At 38.2% G+C, this 19,176-nt stretch overlaps 1 protein-coding gene across 7 annotated transcripts in view; it reads right to left on the bottom strand.

Annotated features, from left to right (window-relative positions):
* Positions 1–19,176, bottom strand: part of LOC108027275 (G protein-coupled receptor kinase 1) — a 284,279-nt gene that overhangs the window by 104,573 nt on the left and 160,530 nt on the right. For 6 of the 7 annotated variants that reach the window (XM_044091485.2, XM_044091484.2, XM_044091489.2 and 3 more), the window contains 4 exons: positions 6,055–6,246; positions 5,844–5,999; positions 5,464–5,790; positions 2,321–2,407 (listed from right to left, as the gene is read on the bottom strand). In XM_044091485.2, coding sequence (XP_043947420.1) covers positions 2,321–2,407; positions 5,464–5,790; positions 5,844–5,999; positions 6,055–6,246 — 762 coding nt within the window. The remainder of the gene's footprint in view (positions 1–2,320; positions 2,408–5,463; positions 5,791–5,843; positions 6,000–6,054; positions 6,247–19,176) is intronic. The other variant, XM_044091487.2, reaches the window with a different exon arrangement.

The following is a 19,176-nucleotide window of genomic DNA, read 5'->3' as shown; positions in this document are numbered from 1 at the left end:
TAATAAAAGTGATATTTTTCGAAAAAAAAAAATCATGTCAGGTAAGTGCTTCATTAAGTTAAAGATGTTGTGCGTCGGTCCACGTTTAAAGAAAGTCCCTTTTGAGATTTTTTATACATTTTATAACATACCCCAGAAGGTTCTGATTCTGTAACCCGAAAGTGGCGTGATGAAATCCCTCAACGGGTTTTGCACAGTTTGAAAAGGTAAATATACAAGTAAACAAGTAAAAAACCTTGTTTTTGAACACAGTATTTAAGAAAAGCTATGAAAAACATTAAAAACAAATTAAAAAAAAAAACAGTTTTAAATTACACAATTTAAATATAATATAGTGAAAAGAAAATTATGTTTTTTTTTTTAAATTCAGTATTTGAAAAGGTGAAAACTCCATGGAAAAATCGCGAATTTCCAATAGGATTTCACAGTTGAAACTCAATGGAAAAATGAAGAATTTCCGAAGGGATTTTCTTGGGACGTTTCCTTGCAGGGGACAGGCCATACAACAAATGAGTATAAGGAACAGGGAATATCCGAGGGGACTTTGAAAAAATTTCCCGGGGACTTCCATCGTGCGCGAAGACATGTCCCCTCGGAATTCCAAGGGAAAACTTTTTTTTTTGAAGGGTATCGATGAGACAAATACATTTGAGCTCCAACATTTTTTTCTGCGATCAAAACTGTGGCGCCAAAGTTTTGGACGGACGCAGACTCTACCCTTAATTCTGAAGATACACGTTTTGATGAATTCAATAATTATGTATTCTTATCTGTAATGCTATCGATTCCTGGTAGTATTATATATATATTACCTCCCTGTGCATTCTTCCGGAATCTATATTACGAGTGTATTTAAATCATATTTTTGCTTTATTGTCAATACCCATAGTTACGTGGTCCACAAAGGAAAAAAAAAATGTCTCACTTTCTTCAGCTAAATATTTTTTCACTGAAGGTTTTCATAACATACATGTCATTATAAATACTTTATGCCATTTACTGGACCTGTGCTTTGTAACTAATCCGGCTTGCGTGTTTCTGTACAAAGAAGCAGCTCTTATTCAAATCGAAGATCCATATCATCCTGCTTTGGAGGTCTCAATCGACACTTGTGCTTTGTTAGAAGAAAAATCAGAGAAATGAAATAACTGGAAAAAATATTATATATCAGGCTTTTTTTAGTCCGATCTCCATTTATCCCAAAAAATGGATGATGATACAAATATTTTCTATATATTCCGCTATACTATCCGTTAGTCTCCACCAAGCTAGTTTAATTAAGAGTTGGTAATCGTTGTAACGTTCAATTTCTCAGAATCCGAGAAATTTGTATAGTTTTGTTAATACAAAGAGTAAATACACAAATTATCCCTCTTACCTTTGAAAATATTGCCGAAACTACTAATCAGGCGATAGCCGATCTTTTTGCCAAGATTTTTCAAAAGACTTATTTTACTTTACCACACTCTACCACATTCATTCCAGCCTTATTCATACACTGTATTTAATTCGAACTGCTTGTTGATCTTCAACGTTTCCTGGCTGCGTGCTAAAATATTTCGACGGTATGCAAATTATTTACCTTTTCGTTTGAATCGTCAGATTCTCCGAGAGAAACGTAGTAAGATCCGAAACCTCTTTATAAATATTATTAGTAATCCGTACCAACACGGGTTTATGAAACGTATAGAAACAGCTACATACCTTTAATTAGAAAAAAAAAATCAAACAGTCGTATCTAACACGGACTTCAGTAATTTATTAGACTTTGTAAACCATTATCTTCTAGAGAGAGAACTCGATTTATTAGGATTCCCTGTGGATCTATTAAGATGAATTTGAATTGCAGAACACAATAACAATCAAAAATTCTTTCCTTCCTGTCTACTCCATGTTAATCTCTGGATACTACAAGGTAACCACCTGGGCCTTTACTTTTTAATTTGATGATCCTTATATTAATAAGACGCTTGTTCGGCCTCTCATAAGGTGCCAAAATGAGGAGGCCCAAGGAGGAATAAAATTAAATGTTTTTTCTACAATGGCATCTTGAGCAATGAAAATTGTTGGCGTTATGGCAGTGCTTATTAGATTGTGACCCATGATAAGTTCTCATGCGTTTCAAAATTTCTAAGAATTTTATCATTGATATATTTGAGACAATTTTAAAGTGAACACTGTTTACTGAACAGACTAATACGGAAATACACGAATTGTAAGGCTCTTCTCGTCGAATACTCAAATATGTATTCACTAGACGTAAAAAATGGTGAAATGGTATGTCTTTTAACAACCTTTTCGGTGGCAGAGTACCCATTACCTTAAATCCTACACTGTAGTACGTTTGTGAAGCTGACGAACATAAATCCGGTAAAATTGGGATTCCTTGTGTAGAAGCAGGATACGTCTAGAAAATAGATGAGAAATTTATCATAGCTTTTTAAATTTTGCTGTCTTCTCAAGATATGCAGGTTGTGTCGACATCGAAGACGATCGATCTTTGGTAGTTGCCCGAAAATAACGAAACAAGTATGCAATGATTTGCAGTAAGCGATTTTAAAAGCTCGTCCCATTTAGCCAATCCATAATATAGTACACCCAGTTGAGATGTGTAAGGCCATCCCAGGTTGACGTGGACAATGGGTTTCAGGATCACACAGCCACGTGATACAGCGCGACTTCATTGATCTCAGCCAGCACGTATTTCCAAGGTATTTCATGTATACTTAGTAGATAATGTAATTGACTGTTGGTGTAGTACAAAAGATGTTGTGATGGAATACGTTTATAAACATGAATTGTCTAGGAAAGGAAATGGGAAGGAAATGAGAAATTAAGATTGATGGTGATGGTCCAAACTATGCATTCCACATCATGAAAAAGTTTTGTGTTCTCATAGATCTAAAACTTAAATTTGACTCCCACATAACCTCTAATGTAAGTAAAGCTATAAGAGTTTATTTACCTCGCTTGTCCATCCTAATTTAGAACATCGTGCTTCAGTTTGGAGTACACAATATCAAGTGCACATTGACCGTATAGAGTTCGTACAGAAATTTCTTCTTTTTGCCTTACATTGTTTGAACTGGGATCAAAACGTCATGTTACTTTTTAACGCGAGTAGATATTTATTGATTAATTAATATATCAGCTTTTGTGACTTCAACGGATTTTAAATTCGACCAAGGAATGCACGTTCAAAAATTTTTGAATTCTTGTTACAATAGAAAATGACCGTATTTAATACATATAAATTCATAAACCCTGGAATTGCAGTCATCAAATAATCATCTGCAGATCACTAAAAATTACAAAAAGATCACTAAAATCTTTTATGTTGTTGATGAATTAATTTTCATACATTTGATTGATGAAATAAACAAAGTGTGACGAACAGATTTTATTGGTCTGTTCGCTACGAGATTTGTGCGGCTAGTTCAGTAAATTGTGTGTTCGTCCCACCAAATTTATATAAACGTGACCGCCCAGTATTCTCGGGTTCGGAGTGGGTTTATTGCGGGTATGACTGCAGTCGGCTTTATAACTTGCTTGTCTCGCTGTCTCCGACGGTGTGGGTTGTCTTGTCGCTCCTCGAAGATCCTTGACCGCTGATTGCTCCTGACGTGGCTGGCTCGGTGACTGCTCGGCCCACGGTTCAGACTCGCTATGGGGTCAGCCGTGCGGGCTTATGGAAGCGTCACCGTTCTCAGACTAGGGTGAACAGACTGACGAGCTCTCCAGGATCACTCCTCTCGATACCCGACCGCCTGTCCCTTGCTCTGTCCCGGATGGTACCACGGGCTTCCGCTCAGATCGTGCGGACAGTCAAGGCGGAACGCCAGGAAGCTGCCTCGCTCTTCACTTCGCTTCTGTGCCTCGTGTAAACGAACGTTCCACCCTAGCCTCACCCTTTCGCGTACTGACCGTGCCGTTCCTGTGGGCTCAATCCTCCTTGTGTGGCCGTCGAGGTGTGGTGTCCTGCTTGCTGGTGGCGATGTCCTGCGAACTGCTCCTGACAGGGTGACTGTACGTCTTGACTTCTGTGCTGGGTTCGTGGGCATACGCCGATCCGGGACTTCTCTCCCTTCTGGCTCGTGACTCTCAGGGTTCTGTTGCGCCGCTCCGGGACTTCTCTCCCTTCTGGCTCGCTACTCTAGGGGTTCTGTTGCGCCGTTCCGGGACTTCTCTCCCTTCTGGCCCGCTACTCTAGGGGTTCCGTTGCGCCGCTCCGGGACTTCTGTCCCTTCTGGCTTGCTACTCTCGATTTAAAATCTAAGTCTAGTAGACCCTCCAGGGCCTCTACGTCTGCATAACGCTTTCCTTTCATCGGCAAATGCATGTTTCCGAAAATGTAAAAAAGTCGGACACAAGCGTAGATCGATGAGACGGCGCATTATCGTGCAACAAACGAAATAAGTTTTTTTTTTTAATTTTTCATGGAGTTTCCTATTTTAAAGTGAGCATCTCATCAATTCAATTAAACTCATATTTAATTGTAATTTAAAATCTACGTAACAGATATTTACTGATAGTCGACTTTCCAAAAGTTTGTGCTGTTCGACTATATTAAACTGTAGTTTATCTAGTTCAGGGCGACGTTTGGAGTGTAGTTCGCGCCGTCCTCGCCAACTTTTGTTAGGCTAGGCAATGATTATTATTTTCTCAAATAGAAAGTAATCCTTAAAATTGCATTACGGCGATCGCACAAGTTGCTCATTATTTTTCGTATGGCAACATTAGTGTTTATTTATTAAAAAACAAGAAAGAAATTTAACTTCGGCAAGCCGAAGTTTGTATACCCTTGCAGTTATAAGAAATAGTCAACTTAAGTAACACCATGTGAAATTTTTAAGGATTGTTGCTGACTTCAGTGATATTAAAAAAAAATTATTTCATTTTTTCAGACCATTTTCTTTACATCTATATTTTAGTAGTCCGATTTTAATTAAATTGAATTCGAAATGTTGAAACTATAAAAAATTATATTCCCGATATTATAAAATAATAAGTCAAAAAGCCCCAAAACTATAATTTGATAAAATTTAATTTGAAATTCAAAATCAAAAAATGTTATTTCCAAGCTCAGAAGGAAATATATTAAAAAGCCCAAAGCTATAATTGGTTTCATTTTTTTTTGTACCAACTATTCGATTGTTCCTATGGCAGCTATTTAATAACGTCGTCCGATTTTGGAAGACAAACAGACAGACGGGATGGACAAACGGACGGGACGGACGGACGAACATGGCTAGATCGACTCTAGTCTAGTGACGCTGATCAAGAATATATATACTTTATGGGTTCGGAAACGTCTTTTTCATTGCGTTGCAAACTTCTGACTGAAATTATTATACGCTCTGCAAGGGTATAAAAACATCCGAATGTTACACTCTACAAGCAATGGCTATAATAAGACTTTGTTTGATACATTTTTAATTAAATTTTTAAAAAGCTGAAACATACCATAGTTAAAGTCATTTTGTCTATTTCCTGCTTATCCTTTGTTTTATGCTGTCGGAATGGAGAATGACCTTTAAGCAACTTATATAACATGCAGCCAAAACTGAACCAATCAGCACAAGAATCGTACGATGTTCCTTTAGATAATACTTCTGGGGCCATATATCCATGGGTTCCAACTGATGCATGCGGCTTCTTTTTCGAAAAGTCGCAAGCCAATCCCAAATCAGAAATTCGTATGTGTCCATTTTCATCGAGCAATATATTAGCGGGTTTTAAGTCACGATACACAATGCAACGTTTATGCATGTGCTCTAGGCCCAAAATAACCTAATATTTCAAGTTGTTTAAGTTACCATCAAATTTTTATTAAGAATGCTTACCTCAGCTGCGTAAAATTTCATTTCGTCTTCACTGAAAATTCCATGCTGAGATAAATGGTAATGCAGGTCTCCTCCGTTCATTAGGTCTAATATAAAACAAAGTTTATCTGGAGTATGAAAGGCATACGTCATGCAAACTATAAACGGACAATCAACCTAAAGAAAGTAATGCAATTATATTTATAAAACAAATTTATATAAGTAATCTCACTCCAGTGCTGACTGCATGTAACATGTTTCTTTCGTTTAATGCTAGCATTTCTCCTTGTTTCATTTTAATTCTTTTTTTATCTAGGCATTTCATAGCATACATTTTTCCAGTGTCTGCTTTTCGGCAACCATAAACTTCTCCAAAACCTCCGCGTCCAATTATCCTATGTACGCTGAAATCATTCATAGTTAGCTGAAAAATATTAAAATTTTGCTTAAATAAGTAAACGTAATTTTTTTTTGAGAAGGTTAAAATCACATTGTAATTGGTGCTGTTCGAATTTATCGAAACCGAATTTTCCCCGAAAAACAAATCTCGGTGTCACAGACTTATTTTTTTAGGTTTCTAAATCCGCCGTATTTCGACAAACGTTTTAATAAATTAAACCAACTTACAAATGCTTGTCACTATTAAACTATTATAAAGCAAGGAAGAACGCTATAGTCGAGTGCCTAAACAATCAGATACCCGTTACTCAGCTTGAGGGAGAAAAATAAAAATGGAGATACTATATAGCAGCAAAAAAATATTCTAAAGCGCCAAACAGTGCGCGTCAAACATTTTTAAGCGTTTTAGCCGTTTGGGGGCGTTAGAGTAGGCGTGGCAATTATTTTTGTTAGGTCAATCGAAAGGTTTCAATGATACAAATTCATTTTAGCAAAAAAAATTTCTAGCATGACAACCATGGCCACCACAGTTTTGGGAGGTTTGTGGGCGTTAGTTTTTTTGGTCAATCGATAGATATTGATGAGACAAATGCATTTCAGTACAATTTTTTACCGTTACGCATAGAGTAAGAGGGTATACTAGATATAGATGGAAAGTACGTAACAGGTAAAAGGAAGCGTGTCCGACCCCATTAAGTATATATTGTTTATCAGGATCACTAGCCGAGTCGATCTAGCCATGCCACTCTAACGCCCACAATCCGCGAAAATCTGTAGCACCTACAGTTTTTATGATAGAAACAAAATTTTAACTAGAATGTGTTTGTCTCATGTGCCACGCCCATATATATTTCTATTTTCCTTTTTTCTCCCATAAGCTGAGTAACGGGTGTCTGATAGTCGAGGCACTCGACTATAGCATTCTTCCTTGTTTTTCCACTAATTTTCCGATCTCTTCCATGACAGCTAGATAAATTCGAAATTCAAATCTAATTAAAAAATGTTATTTCTAAGGAAAGGTGGTTATTTGTTAAAAATCACCAAAGATATAATTTTTTTAATTTGTTTTCCTATTATTCCTATAGGAGCTATAAGATATAGATTTCCGATCCGGCTGGTTTCGACTTATAAGAGCGCATAGCTTAATCAATTCAACTCCAGCGAAAGCTGCTTTATTATTGAATTGGTTATCAAGCCTTAAACGGCGTTAATACTACCTGCGATAGAAAGAAGACTTTTGGGAAAGTTTCAGCCCTTCGCTGCGTTGAAAACATATGTGCAGTTAACCAACAGATACAAAATCTGTGCGTAGAGGAATCAGATGTCGAAACCTACAAGAGAATTGCTGTGAATCCAATAACAGTGCCGTGTGACATTCTGTTACACATAGTAAAATCGGTTCCAGAATTAATCGAGATACAGAATGAATACGTGGCGTGGAGGCAATCCGAAGACGCCTATGAGTAATTTAATCCATATGATGGCAGTAGTGCGCTTACCAAGCCGTTACAATTATAAGGAATAAGATTAATTTTTTTTCATTTTTATGCAATATGCGCTTTAAACAAATATTCCTTTTATAATTTGGCAATAAAAGCACAAATTAAGTTTAAAACTTATTGAAATCGTCAATACTCAATTTTTAGTGTATGTATCCAGCCCTCGAAATTTTTCGGTAATTCTCAAAAAAAAAGTTGCTAACATTTCTGTGACACCTACGGTTTGATGGGTTGCTTTCCAAGCCAAACGTCCCCAAATACGTCGCCGGTTTTTGTGACACCCCTGTTAATAAATCGTTTAATACTCTTAACTACCATTCTACATAGTATAGGAATCTATATCTATCAACCAAACAAAGAATGATATAAGTAAACACACTTAAGGAGTAATTTACAAGTAGGTACAAATCTTTGGCGTTTCTTGGATCACCCTAGTGCTAATGTGCACACTCAGCGTGGTGAGTTATGTATTTTCTGCTAGTGTCAGCATTTTTGTATGACAAGCACTCGGCTTGCCGGCCACGTTTAGCCAGGGTACAGCTTATAACTTTCAGTTCGATTTTTATATCCAGCGAAAGCTGCTTTATTATTGAATTGGTTATCAATCCTTAAACGGCGTTAATAACGGAGAGAAGTTTTCCCATCATATTTCTGCAATATCCAGAAAGAGGAGGCCAGAGCATCACCAGAGAAGGAGTTCTCCAATCCCAGACAGAGGAGACCCACTGGCCACGTAAGAAAGCCATTTCATGCGAGGGACGACGACACGACAATTAATATAAATGGCACTCAAGTTAGTAGAATTCACGACCCAAAATTCTATCCAAAATTATTTAAGTGATCTGATGAGGTGTGATTTGCTTTGTGAATAAAGAACATTTGCTCTACCGCCCTCAAAAAAATAAAAAAAACGCCGGAAGGCCGGTAATTATATTTATTATTATTTTCAAATTCCAGAGCCAAATTAATGTCAGCGGAATTAAATACTCATCCATATTAATATAAAAACACGGCTTTTTCATTAGATGTTATGTGGGCGGCAGACAGATTTAAGCGTTTTGGCTTTTTATGGGCGTTAGAGTGGGCGTGGCACCTTTTTTCTGCGAGTCAATAGGTATTGATGAGACAAATATATTTCAGTTAAAATGTTGTTTCTAGTATACATGATCAAGAATATATATACTTTATGGGGTCGGAAACTCTTCTCTCTACCTGTTACATACTTTCCGACGAATCTAATATAACCTTTTACTCAATTAGTAACGGGTAAACGCTATAAAATTCCAAACTAAAATTAGTATCATCAGAACAAAATATTAATGTTGACAATAGAGTAGCAGTATGAGCTTTCATGGCCCATATAGGGAGAGCGAAGAAGAGTGGTACCAAAGGTATCAACCACCATAGGTACAGAACGCAGCCAACATAGAAGCTTTGATTCCGTGCGCATTGACTCAACAAGAACCAAGGCTTAGAGCCGAGTTTCAAAATCAAGATAGTGCAGTTAACCAACAGATACAAAATCTGTGCTTATAGGAATCAGATGTCGAAACATACAAGAGAATTGCTGTGAATCCAATAACAGTGCCGTGTGACATACCGTTACACATAGTAAAATCGGTTCCAGAATTAATCGAGATACAGAATAATTACGTGGCGTGGAGGCAATCCGAAGACGCCTATGAGTAATTTAATCCATATGATGGCAGTAGCGCGCTTACCAAGCCGTTACAATTATAAGGAATAAGATTAGGCGCAGCGCTTAATTTTGATGCCAGGCCCCAGAGCCCATAGATTCAGACCCATCACTTTCTAAGCTTAGACACCCGACGAGTTTTAAACTATTTAAGGGGAATAATACACAGTTGCCCACTTCTGAAAACCCAAAAAGACTGAAAGGATGATTGGTCAGAGGCACCTACGGATAAACAACGTTGAGCAAGCTGCTGAGGAAGAGTAGGATTATAAAGACGCGGTCGCAGCCGTACTGAATGTAATTGAGCAGAACAACGACTCACTTGACTCGAACGATTTTCTGAATTTTTTAGAGGAGGTCCCGCTTACCGTTTATCGAGCAAAGGTGGGGAGAACTATAAAAATTCTGATAGACATTAGAGCGGCAAATAATTAAATCGCCTCCCCTTTCATTGTGAGTACCATACATGGCTCCAGTAAAATAAACAATAAATGCTTAATGCATATATTTGGCCTAAAGGCCCCCTTCTTTTTGCTAGATATCCTAAGTACGTTTGATGCTATTATAGCTTACGATTTGCTAACGCAGACGGGAGCAGCATTACGTATCAGCGTAATTAGGTACGGAAACGAAACCGAACAGTTTAAATTCTTCTACAGCACGAATTTCACAAATGTCGATGAAATAGTAGTCCCAAACTCAGTGAAAGCAGAATTTAGAAAAATTATCCTTAAGAGGAGTAAAGTGTTTTCAAACTCTAACCAAGCGCATTGCACTTAAAATCTACGTAATTGCTGGTATTAGTACGGACATTAGCAAAGCCGGTTATTCTAAACTATACCCTATCCCATGGGAGCTGCAGAATTTGTTAATGAAAAAACCAAACAGCTGCTAAAGGTAGATGACGTGAAAATGTTTTCCGAAAACGCTGTAAGACACATCGAAACAGTTCTTAAATGCCTGTGTCAAACCAACAAGAAAAAACCAAATTCTTTAAAGAGATTGTGGAATTTTTAGGCTTCATAGTCATAGCAGACAGAGCCAAAACAGACCCTGAAAAGGTAAAAACCATACAGGAATATACTGAATCAATAAACTTGTTTAGCCTTAGATCTTACCTAGGATTGGTCAGTTATTACCGCAGCTTTGTCAAAGACTTTGCTTCTATAGCAAGACAACTTACGTCCATACTCAAGCAAAAGAGTGGCTCGGTGAGCAAACATATGTCAAAAAAGGTTGCGGTCGAATTTGACGAAAGCAACGCAGCGCGTTTGAGTACCTGCGGAACACTTTCTCTTCAGAAAAGGTCATATTAAGGTTTCCATCCTTTCGACTTGACCACCGACGCTTTAGCAAGTGGTATCGGTGCCGTCTTATCCCTAAATGGACGGATACAGTGATATCTCTCACATTAAAAGATTATGAGCTCAACTTTGCTACAAACGAAACGGGAATTGTTGGCTATTGTTTGGGCTATAGAGAAATTACAATTTTACCTGTATGTCTCCAAAGAAATTCGAATTTTCACAGACCTCTCACTTTCGCTGTTTTTAAGCGGAACACTAATGCCAAAATTAAGCGATGGAATGCATTCATAGAAAAACACAACGCAAAAAAGTTCTATAAGCCAGGAAAACAAAATGTTGTGGCCGATGCCTTGTCCCGACAAAACGTTAACTCAATACAAAATGAACCCCAATACGACGTAACCACTGTGCACAGCAATGTCTCCTTGACCTACGCGGTCGAATCCACCGATACACCTTTGAACTGCTTCAGGAAGCAAATAATTCTGGAAGAGGTAAGCCAGCCCTCACGGCGAAATTTTATCATTTTCATGAGCAAAACTTTCCACATAATTTACACATTTTAATAATAAAGACTCACCACTTAAGTTGGTAAAAGTAGCCGTTAACGTGAATGTTTCAAACGCCATTCTGTGTGACATACATACATTGGATTCCATCCAGCTTGCCTTAGTTCTGGAACTCTCGGCCATTGGCATTGCAAGAGATTCGAGAGTTATATCATAGATGCCAAGAGCTGCTCAGGAAATGTGATCAAATCCTTCAGGATTAAATGCAAAGCATGCACCAAGGCGAAATACAACAGACACCCCAAGAAGCAGGAGTTGGGGGTCACACCAATCTCTTCGTAAGCGGTCGAAACGCTGCATATCGACATTTACTTAGCAGATAAAATCATTTTTAGCCTGTGTTGACAAATTTTCAAAGTTCGCCGTAATGTAACTATTGCCTTCTAGGGTCATAGTAGACGTGCGTGGACCCAACTTACAACTCGTGAACTTTTTTCCTAAAACCAAGACCATATACTGCGACAACAAGGCATCATTCAACTCGGAGACCATAAATTCATATCGCACCTCCAATGGGCAAGTGGAATGAATTCATAGCATCCTAACGGAGTTAGCAAGGTGTATGAAAATCTACAAACAATTTAGTGACACCATCGAGCTTGTCATGCCACGGTACAGTACAACATACCATTGGAACGTCTGTTCTCATCAGAGGGAGGGTAGTCCAGAAGTTGCACAGAAGTTTTAACCTTTCGATTTCTCACAGGATCGCAGGAATTGTATTAATAACTTTACCTGAACACAACGCTAGAGTGAAAGACTACTCCCACGCCCAATTCATACCTGTCACTGACAGGTATATATATTGACTGATCACATTAAAAGCTTATTGTCTGTATTAAAAGTAAACCATGGGATGGCCAGGAGTCTAGACTTCTTAGGTACCCACTATACTTGCGCTCGAGGCCTACATGCAGGGGGTATAGCACAATGTGAAACGCAGGCCACCCATTTAAGCCCTATCACGTTTGTAGACGACGGAATACTAATTAATAGCTCGGGTCAGCACTGACGATGGCCCTAAGATAGCTACTGACGGCTCACATCTCATTACGTTCGAAAGAGAAGCTATAAAAAAACACCTGGCACGGCACATCCCCATTGCTAAACATCATTGACCATAATCCAATGCTAAGTGTGTGAGTTCTCCAATCTCAGACATTGAGGTGACCCACTGGCCACGTGAGGCAGCCACTTCATCACCCACTCCTCACGGACAGCGGGGAAAACGGCGATAAGACTACTTATATATTTTGTCCCCGTCAAGCAGCCATAAATAATATAATTTAACACTTAAAACTTTGTACAGATGTTCGGGAAGAGTGTACCAATATAACAAAAGAAAAAAATTGAAACTTGAAATTACGTATCCCGCGAATTTGAAAAGTTATCTTACTTTTTGTAGCCATTGTAGATTGTAAATTTTTTTTTGTCTTCTACGTGCTATATCTCTCTGAAATGATAATTTAATTTGCTAATGACGCTGCCTATACTGAAGTTGTCTTAATGTAATAGATTTAAAGTTAAGACAACTTTTTGACTATTTTCTTAGAGTTGGTTTAGAAGTAAACTTTTTTTAAAACTAAATTTTAAACTAAGATTTAATTTTTGTCATCGACTAAAATTTAATTTTAAAAATTTAAAAAAATTTAAATTTATTAAATAATAATTTATTTATAATTTAATAAATAAATTATTTAACCATAGCCAATATATATGAGTATTGGAGAAAAAGTAAATGTTCATGCCAAAAGGGTGTAGAGCAGCAGTTTATCCAGAAGTCTCTATCTCCCTTTTTCACACTGCATTCTGCTCTCCCTCTCTTCTCTAGGTTTTCGGTTCGCTCTGGAGAGCTTAAGTTAGGCTATGTCTAACTAGATCATATTTTCAAGTGTAACAATAAACACCCACGCATGTTGCGCAATAATCCCCTTTTTTTTTGCTACCGAAAACTCCCATTTTATAATTTATTTTCAACACAAAAACGTTTTATGTAAACATAAAACATATGTTGACGACAAAATTGTTGGGATGTTGGGAAATAAATACACGACTATGTCATAAAGCTGGCATAGTATCGGATAATAAACGTCAAGATAATACATAGACCGTTTAATATGATTTCAGCAAACATGTACGGCAGTGCATTGGAATGGGAAGTTAGCTTAATATTTTTATAATTAGTTTTTAGTTTTCTAAAAGTCGGAAAGGTTTTAAGCAACAATGCTTCCATGAGAACGACCAGCAAGGATATATAAACTTCGGGTCGCCGAACTTACCATCCTTTTTTTTATATCTCATTCATAAGGGTGCCAAATATTAAGATAACTCATTCTTCCCATAGATAGCAAAAGCCATTTTTGTCATTTTAACAACTTTCAACCATAGATGTAGATGAACAATTCTTTTTTACAATTTATTGTTCATAAATACCATTATCCATTTCCATTAGTTTCCCAGAGTTCTTTTTTTTGCGATTAACTTCCGCGATAGGAATACGATATGGCCGAAGTAACTTCTGAAAGTGTCGCCGAAGTGACACATAACATCCCGAAGGGAGACACTTCCGCGATCCGAGTATGACATCGCCGAACTCACCTCTGGAAGTCATTTTGAAATGATTTAACGAACGTTTGTAGAAGATACCAGAAAATCCTTTTTCAATTGGAAATCTTGAATAAAAAACTAGTTTATCTCGAGCTCCGTTGACATGAGAAATTTGCCCTGCCTAGCTTATGCTGATTGTTAACTACTCCCCCCTTAAGTTTGTCGGCGTCCTCGGTGATTAGCAATTCGATGGCCTTCTGCAACTTAAGAAGATCTTCGCTTTCGATTTTATCGTTGTGCAACAACCGGATCAAGCCGCACAATGTGAAGCTAACTGCGACTCCTACGGCAAACCAAATCTTCGGTGAGCCCCCGGCCGACTCGTCGTTTCAAAGCTCCTGCATAAGGGACAGGTTGTGTTCGTTCATCCGCTGAAGTAGCGATAGGCTTAGTATGTGGTCGTGCCCCGTGATATTGAGACGGGGGGAGGGGTGTCCCTCTTGCAGAAAGTGGCCAAGTTGGTGGAGGAGCAATCGGAGACCGCTTAGATCCCGTCATCACATTCCGCTACTGTGTTGTCCTCCAGTTGTAGTACGGTGTGGTACGGTCAGACTAACTATGGGGCAGCTTGCCTTAGTTCTGGAACTCTCGGCCATTGGCATTGCAAGAGATTCGAGAGTTATATCATAGATGCCAAGAGCTGCTCAGGAAAAGTGATCAAATCCTTCAGGATTAAAAGCAAAGCATGCACCAAGGCGAAATACAACAGACACCCCAAGAAGCAGGAGTTGGGGGTCACACCAATCTCTTCGTAAGCGGTCGAAACGCTGCATATCGACATTTACTTAGCAGATAAAATCATTTTTAGCCTGTGTTGACAAATTTTCAAAGTTCGCCGTAATGTAACTATTGCCTTCTAGGGTCATAGTAGACGTGCGTGGACCCAACATACAACTCGTGAACTTTTTTCCTAAAACCAAGACCATATACTGCGACAACAAGGCATCATTCAACTCGGAGACCATAAATTCATAACGCACCTCCAATGGGCAAGCGGAATGAATTCATAGCATCCTAACGGAGTTAGCAAGGTGTATGAAAATCTACAAACAATTTAGTGACACCATCGAGCTTGTCATGCCACGGTACAGTACAACATACCATTGGAACGTCTGTTCTCATCAGAGGGAGGGTAGTCCAGAAGTTGCACAGAAGTTTTAACCTTTCGATTTCTCACAGGATCGCAGGAATTGTATTAATAACTTTACCTGAACACAACGCTAGAGTGAAAGACTACTCCCACGCCCAATTCATACCTGTCACTGACAGGTATATATATTGACTGATCACATTAAAAGCTTATTGTCTGTATTAAAAGTAAACCATGGGATGGCCAGGAGTCTAGACTTCTTAGGTACCCACTATACTTGCGCTCGAGGCCTACATGCAGGGGGTATAGCACAATGTGAAACGCAGGCCACCCATTTAAGCCCTATCACGATTGTAGACGACGGAATACTAATTAATAGCTCGGGTCAGCACTGACGATGGCCCTAAGATAGCTACTGACGGCTCACATCTCATTACGTTCGAAAGAGAAGCTATAAAAAAACACCTGGCACGGCACATCCCCATTGCTAAACATCATTGACCATAATCCAATGCTAAGTGTGTGAGTTCTCCAATCTCAGACATTAAGGTGACCCACTGGCCACGTGAGGCAGCCACTTCATCACCCACTCCTCACGGACAGCGGGGAAAACGGCGATAAGACTACTTATATATTTTGTCCCCGTCAAGCAGCCATAAATAATATAATTTAACACTTAAAACTTTGTACAGATGTTCGGGAAGAGTGTACCAATATAACAAAAGAAAAAAATTGAAACTTGAAATTACGTATCCCGCGAATTTGAAAAGTTATCTTACTTTTTGTAGCCATTGTAGATTGTAAATTTTTTTTTGTCTTCTACGGGCTATATCTCTCTGAAATGATAATTTAATTTGCTAATGACGCTGCCTATACTGAAGTTGTCTTAATGTAATAGATTTAAAGTTAAGACAACTTTTTGACTATTTTCTTAGAGTTGGTTTAGAAGTATTCTATATTAAATTTTAAACTAAGATTTAATTTTTGTCATCGACTAAAATTTAATTTTAAAAATTTAAAAAAATTTAAATTTATTAAATAATAATTTATTTATAATTTAATAAATAAATTATTTAACCATAGCCAATATATATGAGTATTGGAGAAAAAGTAAATGTTCATGCCAAAAGGGTAAAAGGGTGTAGAGCAGCAGTTTATCCAGAAGTCTCTATCTCCCTTTTTCACACTGCATTCTGCTCTCCCTCTCTTCTCTAGGTTTTCGGTTCGCTCTGGAGAGCTTAAGTTAGGCTATGTCTAACTAGATCATATTTTCAAGTGTAACAATAAACACCCACGCATGTTGCGCAATAATCCCCTTTTTTTTTGCTACCGAAAACTCCCATTTTATAATTTATTTTCAACACAAAAACGTTTTATGTAAACATAAAACATATGTTGACGACAAAATTGTTGGGATGTTGGGAAATAAATACACGACTATGTCATAAAGCTGGCATAGTATCGGATAATAAACGTCAAGATAATACATAGACCGTTTAATATGATTTCAGCAAACATGTACGGCAGTGCATTGGAATGGGAAGTTAGCTTAATATTTTTATAATTAGTTTTTAGTTTTCTAAAAGTCGGAAAGGTTTTAAGCAACAATGCTTCCATGAGAACGACCAGCAAGGATATATAAACTTCGGGTCGCCGAACTTACCATCCTTTTTTTTATATCTCATTCATAAGGGTGCCAAATATTAAGATAACTCATTCTTCCCATAGATAGCAAAAGCCATTTTTGTCATTTTAACAACTTTCAACCATAGATGTAGATGAACAATTCTTTTTTACAATTTATTGTTCATAAATACCATTATCCATTTCCATTAGTTTCCCAGAGTTCTTTTTTTTGCGATTAACTTCCGCGATAGGAATACGATATGGCCGAAGTAACTTCTGAAAGTGTCGCCGAAGTGACACATAACATCCCGAAGGGAGACACTTCCGCGATCCGAGTATGACATCGCCGAACTCACCTCTGGAAGTCATTTTGAAATGATTTAACGAACTTTTGTAGAAGATACCAGAAAATCCTTTTTCAATTGGAAATCTTGAATAAAAAACTAGTTTATCTCGAGCTCCGTTCACATGAGAAATTTGCCCTGCCTAGCTTATGCTGATTGTTAACTACTCCCCCCTTAAGTTTGTCGGCGTCCTCGGTGATTAGCAATTCGATGGCCTTCTGCAACTTAAGAAGATCTTCGCTTTCGATTTTATCGTTGTGCAACAACCGGATCAAGCCGCACAATGTGAAGCTAACTGCGACTCCTACGGCAAACCAAATCTTCGGTGAGCCCCCGGCCGACTCGTCGTTTCAAAGCTCCTGCATAAGGGACAGGTTGTGTTCGTTCATCCGCTGAAGTAGCGATAGGCTTAGTATGTGGTCGTGCCCCGTGATATTGAGACGGGGGAGGGGTGTCCCTCTTGCAGAAAGTGGCCAAGTTGGTGGAGGAGCAATCGGAGACCGCTTAGATCCCGTCATCACATTCCGCTACTGTGTTGTCCTCCAGTTGTAGTACGGTGTGGTACGGTCAGACTAACTATGGGGCAGCTTGCCTTAGTTCTGGAACTCTCGGCCATTGGCATTGCAAGAGATTCGAGAGTTATATCATAGATGCCAAGAGCTGCTCAGGAAAAGTGATCAAATCCTTCAGGATTAAAAGCAAAGCATGCACCAAGGCGAAATACAACAGACACCCCAAGAAGCAGGAGTTGGGGGTCACACCAATCTCTTCGTAAGCGGTCGAAACGCTGCATATCGACATTTACTTAGCAGATAAAATCATTTTTAGCCTGTGTTGACAAATTTTCAAAGTTCGCCGTAATGTAACTATTGCCTTCTAGGGTCATAGTAGACGTGCGTGGACCCAACATACAACTCGTGAACTTTTTTCCTAAAACCAAGACCATATACTGCGACAACAAGGCATCATTCAACTCGGAGACCATAAATTCATAACGCACCTCCAATGGGCAAGCGGAATGAATTCATAGCATCCTAACGGAGTTAGCAAGGTGTATGAAAATCTACAAACAATTTAGTGACACCATCGAGCTTGTCATGCCACGGTACAGTACAACATACCATTGGAACGTCTGTTCTCATCAGAGGGATTGTAGTCCAGAAGTTGCACAGAAGTTTTAACCTTTCGATTTCTCACAGGATCGCAGGAATTGTATTAATAACTTTACCTGAACACAACGCTAGAGTGAAAGACTACTCCCACGCCCAATTCATACCTGTCACTGACAGGTATATATATTGACTGATCACATTAAAAGCTTATTGTCTGTATTAAAAGTAAACCATGGGATGGCCAGGAGTCTAGACTTCTTAGGTACCCACTATACTTGCGCTCGAGGCCTACATGCAGGGGGTATAGCACAATGTGAAACGCAGGCCACCCATTTAAGCCCTATCACGATTGTAGACGACGGAATACTAATTAATAGCTCGGGTCAGCACTGACGATGGCCCTAAGATAGCTACTGACGGCTCACATCTCATTACGTTCGAAAGAGAAGCTATAAAAAAACACCTGGCACGGCACATCCCCATTGCTAAACATCATTGACCATAATCCAATGCTAAGTGTGTGAGTTCTCCAATCTCAGACATTGAGGTGACCCACTGGCCACGTCAGGCAGCCACTTCATCACCCACTCCTCACGGACAGCGGGGAAAACGGCGATAAGACTACTTATATATTTTGTCCCCGTCAAGCAGCCATAAATAATATAATTTAACACTTAAAACTTTGTACAGATGTTCGGGAAGAGTATACCAATATAACAAAAGAAAAAAATTGAAACTTGAAATTACGTATCCCGCGAATTTGAAAAGTTATCTTACTTTTTGTAGCCATTGTAGATTGTAAATTTTTTTTTGTCTTCTACGTGCTATATCTCTCTGAAATGATAATTTAATTTGCTAATGACGCTGCCTATACTGAAGTTGTCTTAATGTAATAGATTTAAAGTTAAGACAACTTTTTGACTATTTTCTTAGAGTTGGTTTAGAAGTATTCTATATTAAATTTTAAACTAAGATTTAATTTTTGTCATCGACTAAAATTTAATTTTAAAAATTTAAAAAAATTTAAATTTATTAAATAATAATTTATTTATAATTTAATAAATAAATTATTTAACCATAGCCAATATATATGAGTATTGGAGAA

Source organism: Drosophila biarmipes, unplaced genomic scaffold, assembly GCF_025231255.1.
Source record: "Drosophila biarmipes strain raj3 unplaced genomic scaffold, RU_DBia_V1.1 ptg000009l, whole genome shotgun sequence".
NCBI classification, from domain to species: Eukaryota; Metazoa; Arthropoda; class Insecta; order Diptera; family Drosophilidae; genus Drosophila; species Drosophila biarmipes.
The sequence above is the reverse complement of the archived record's forward strand: the minus strand, read 5'-3'. Positions and strand labels throughout refer to the sequence as shown.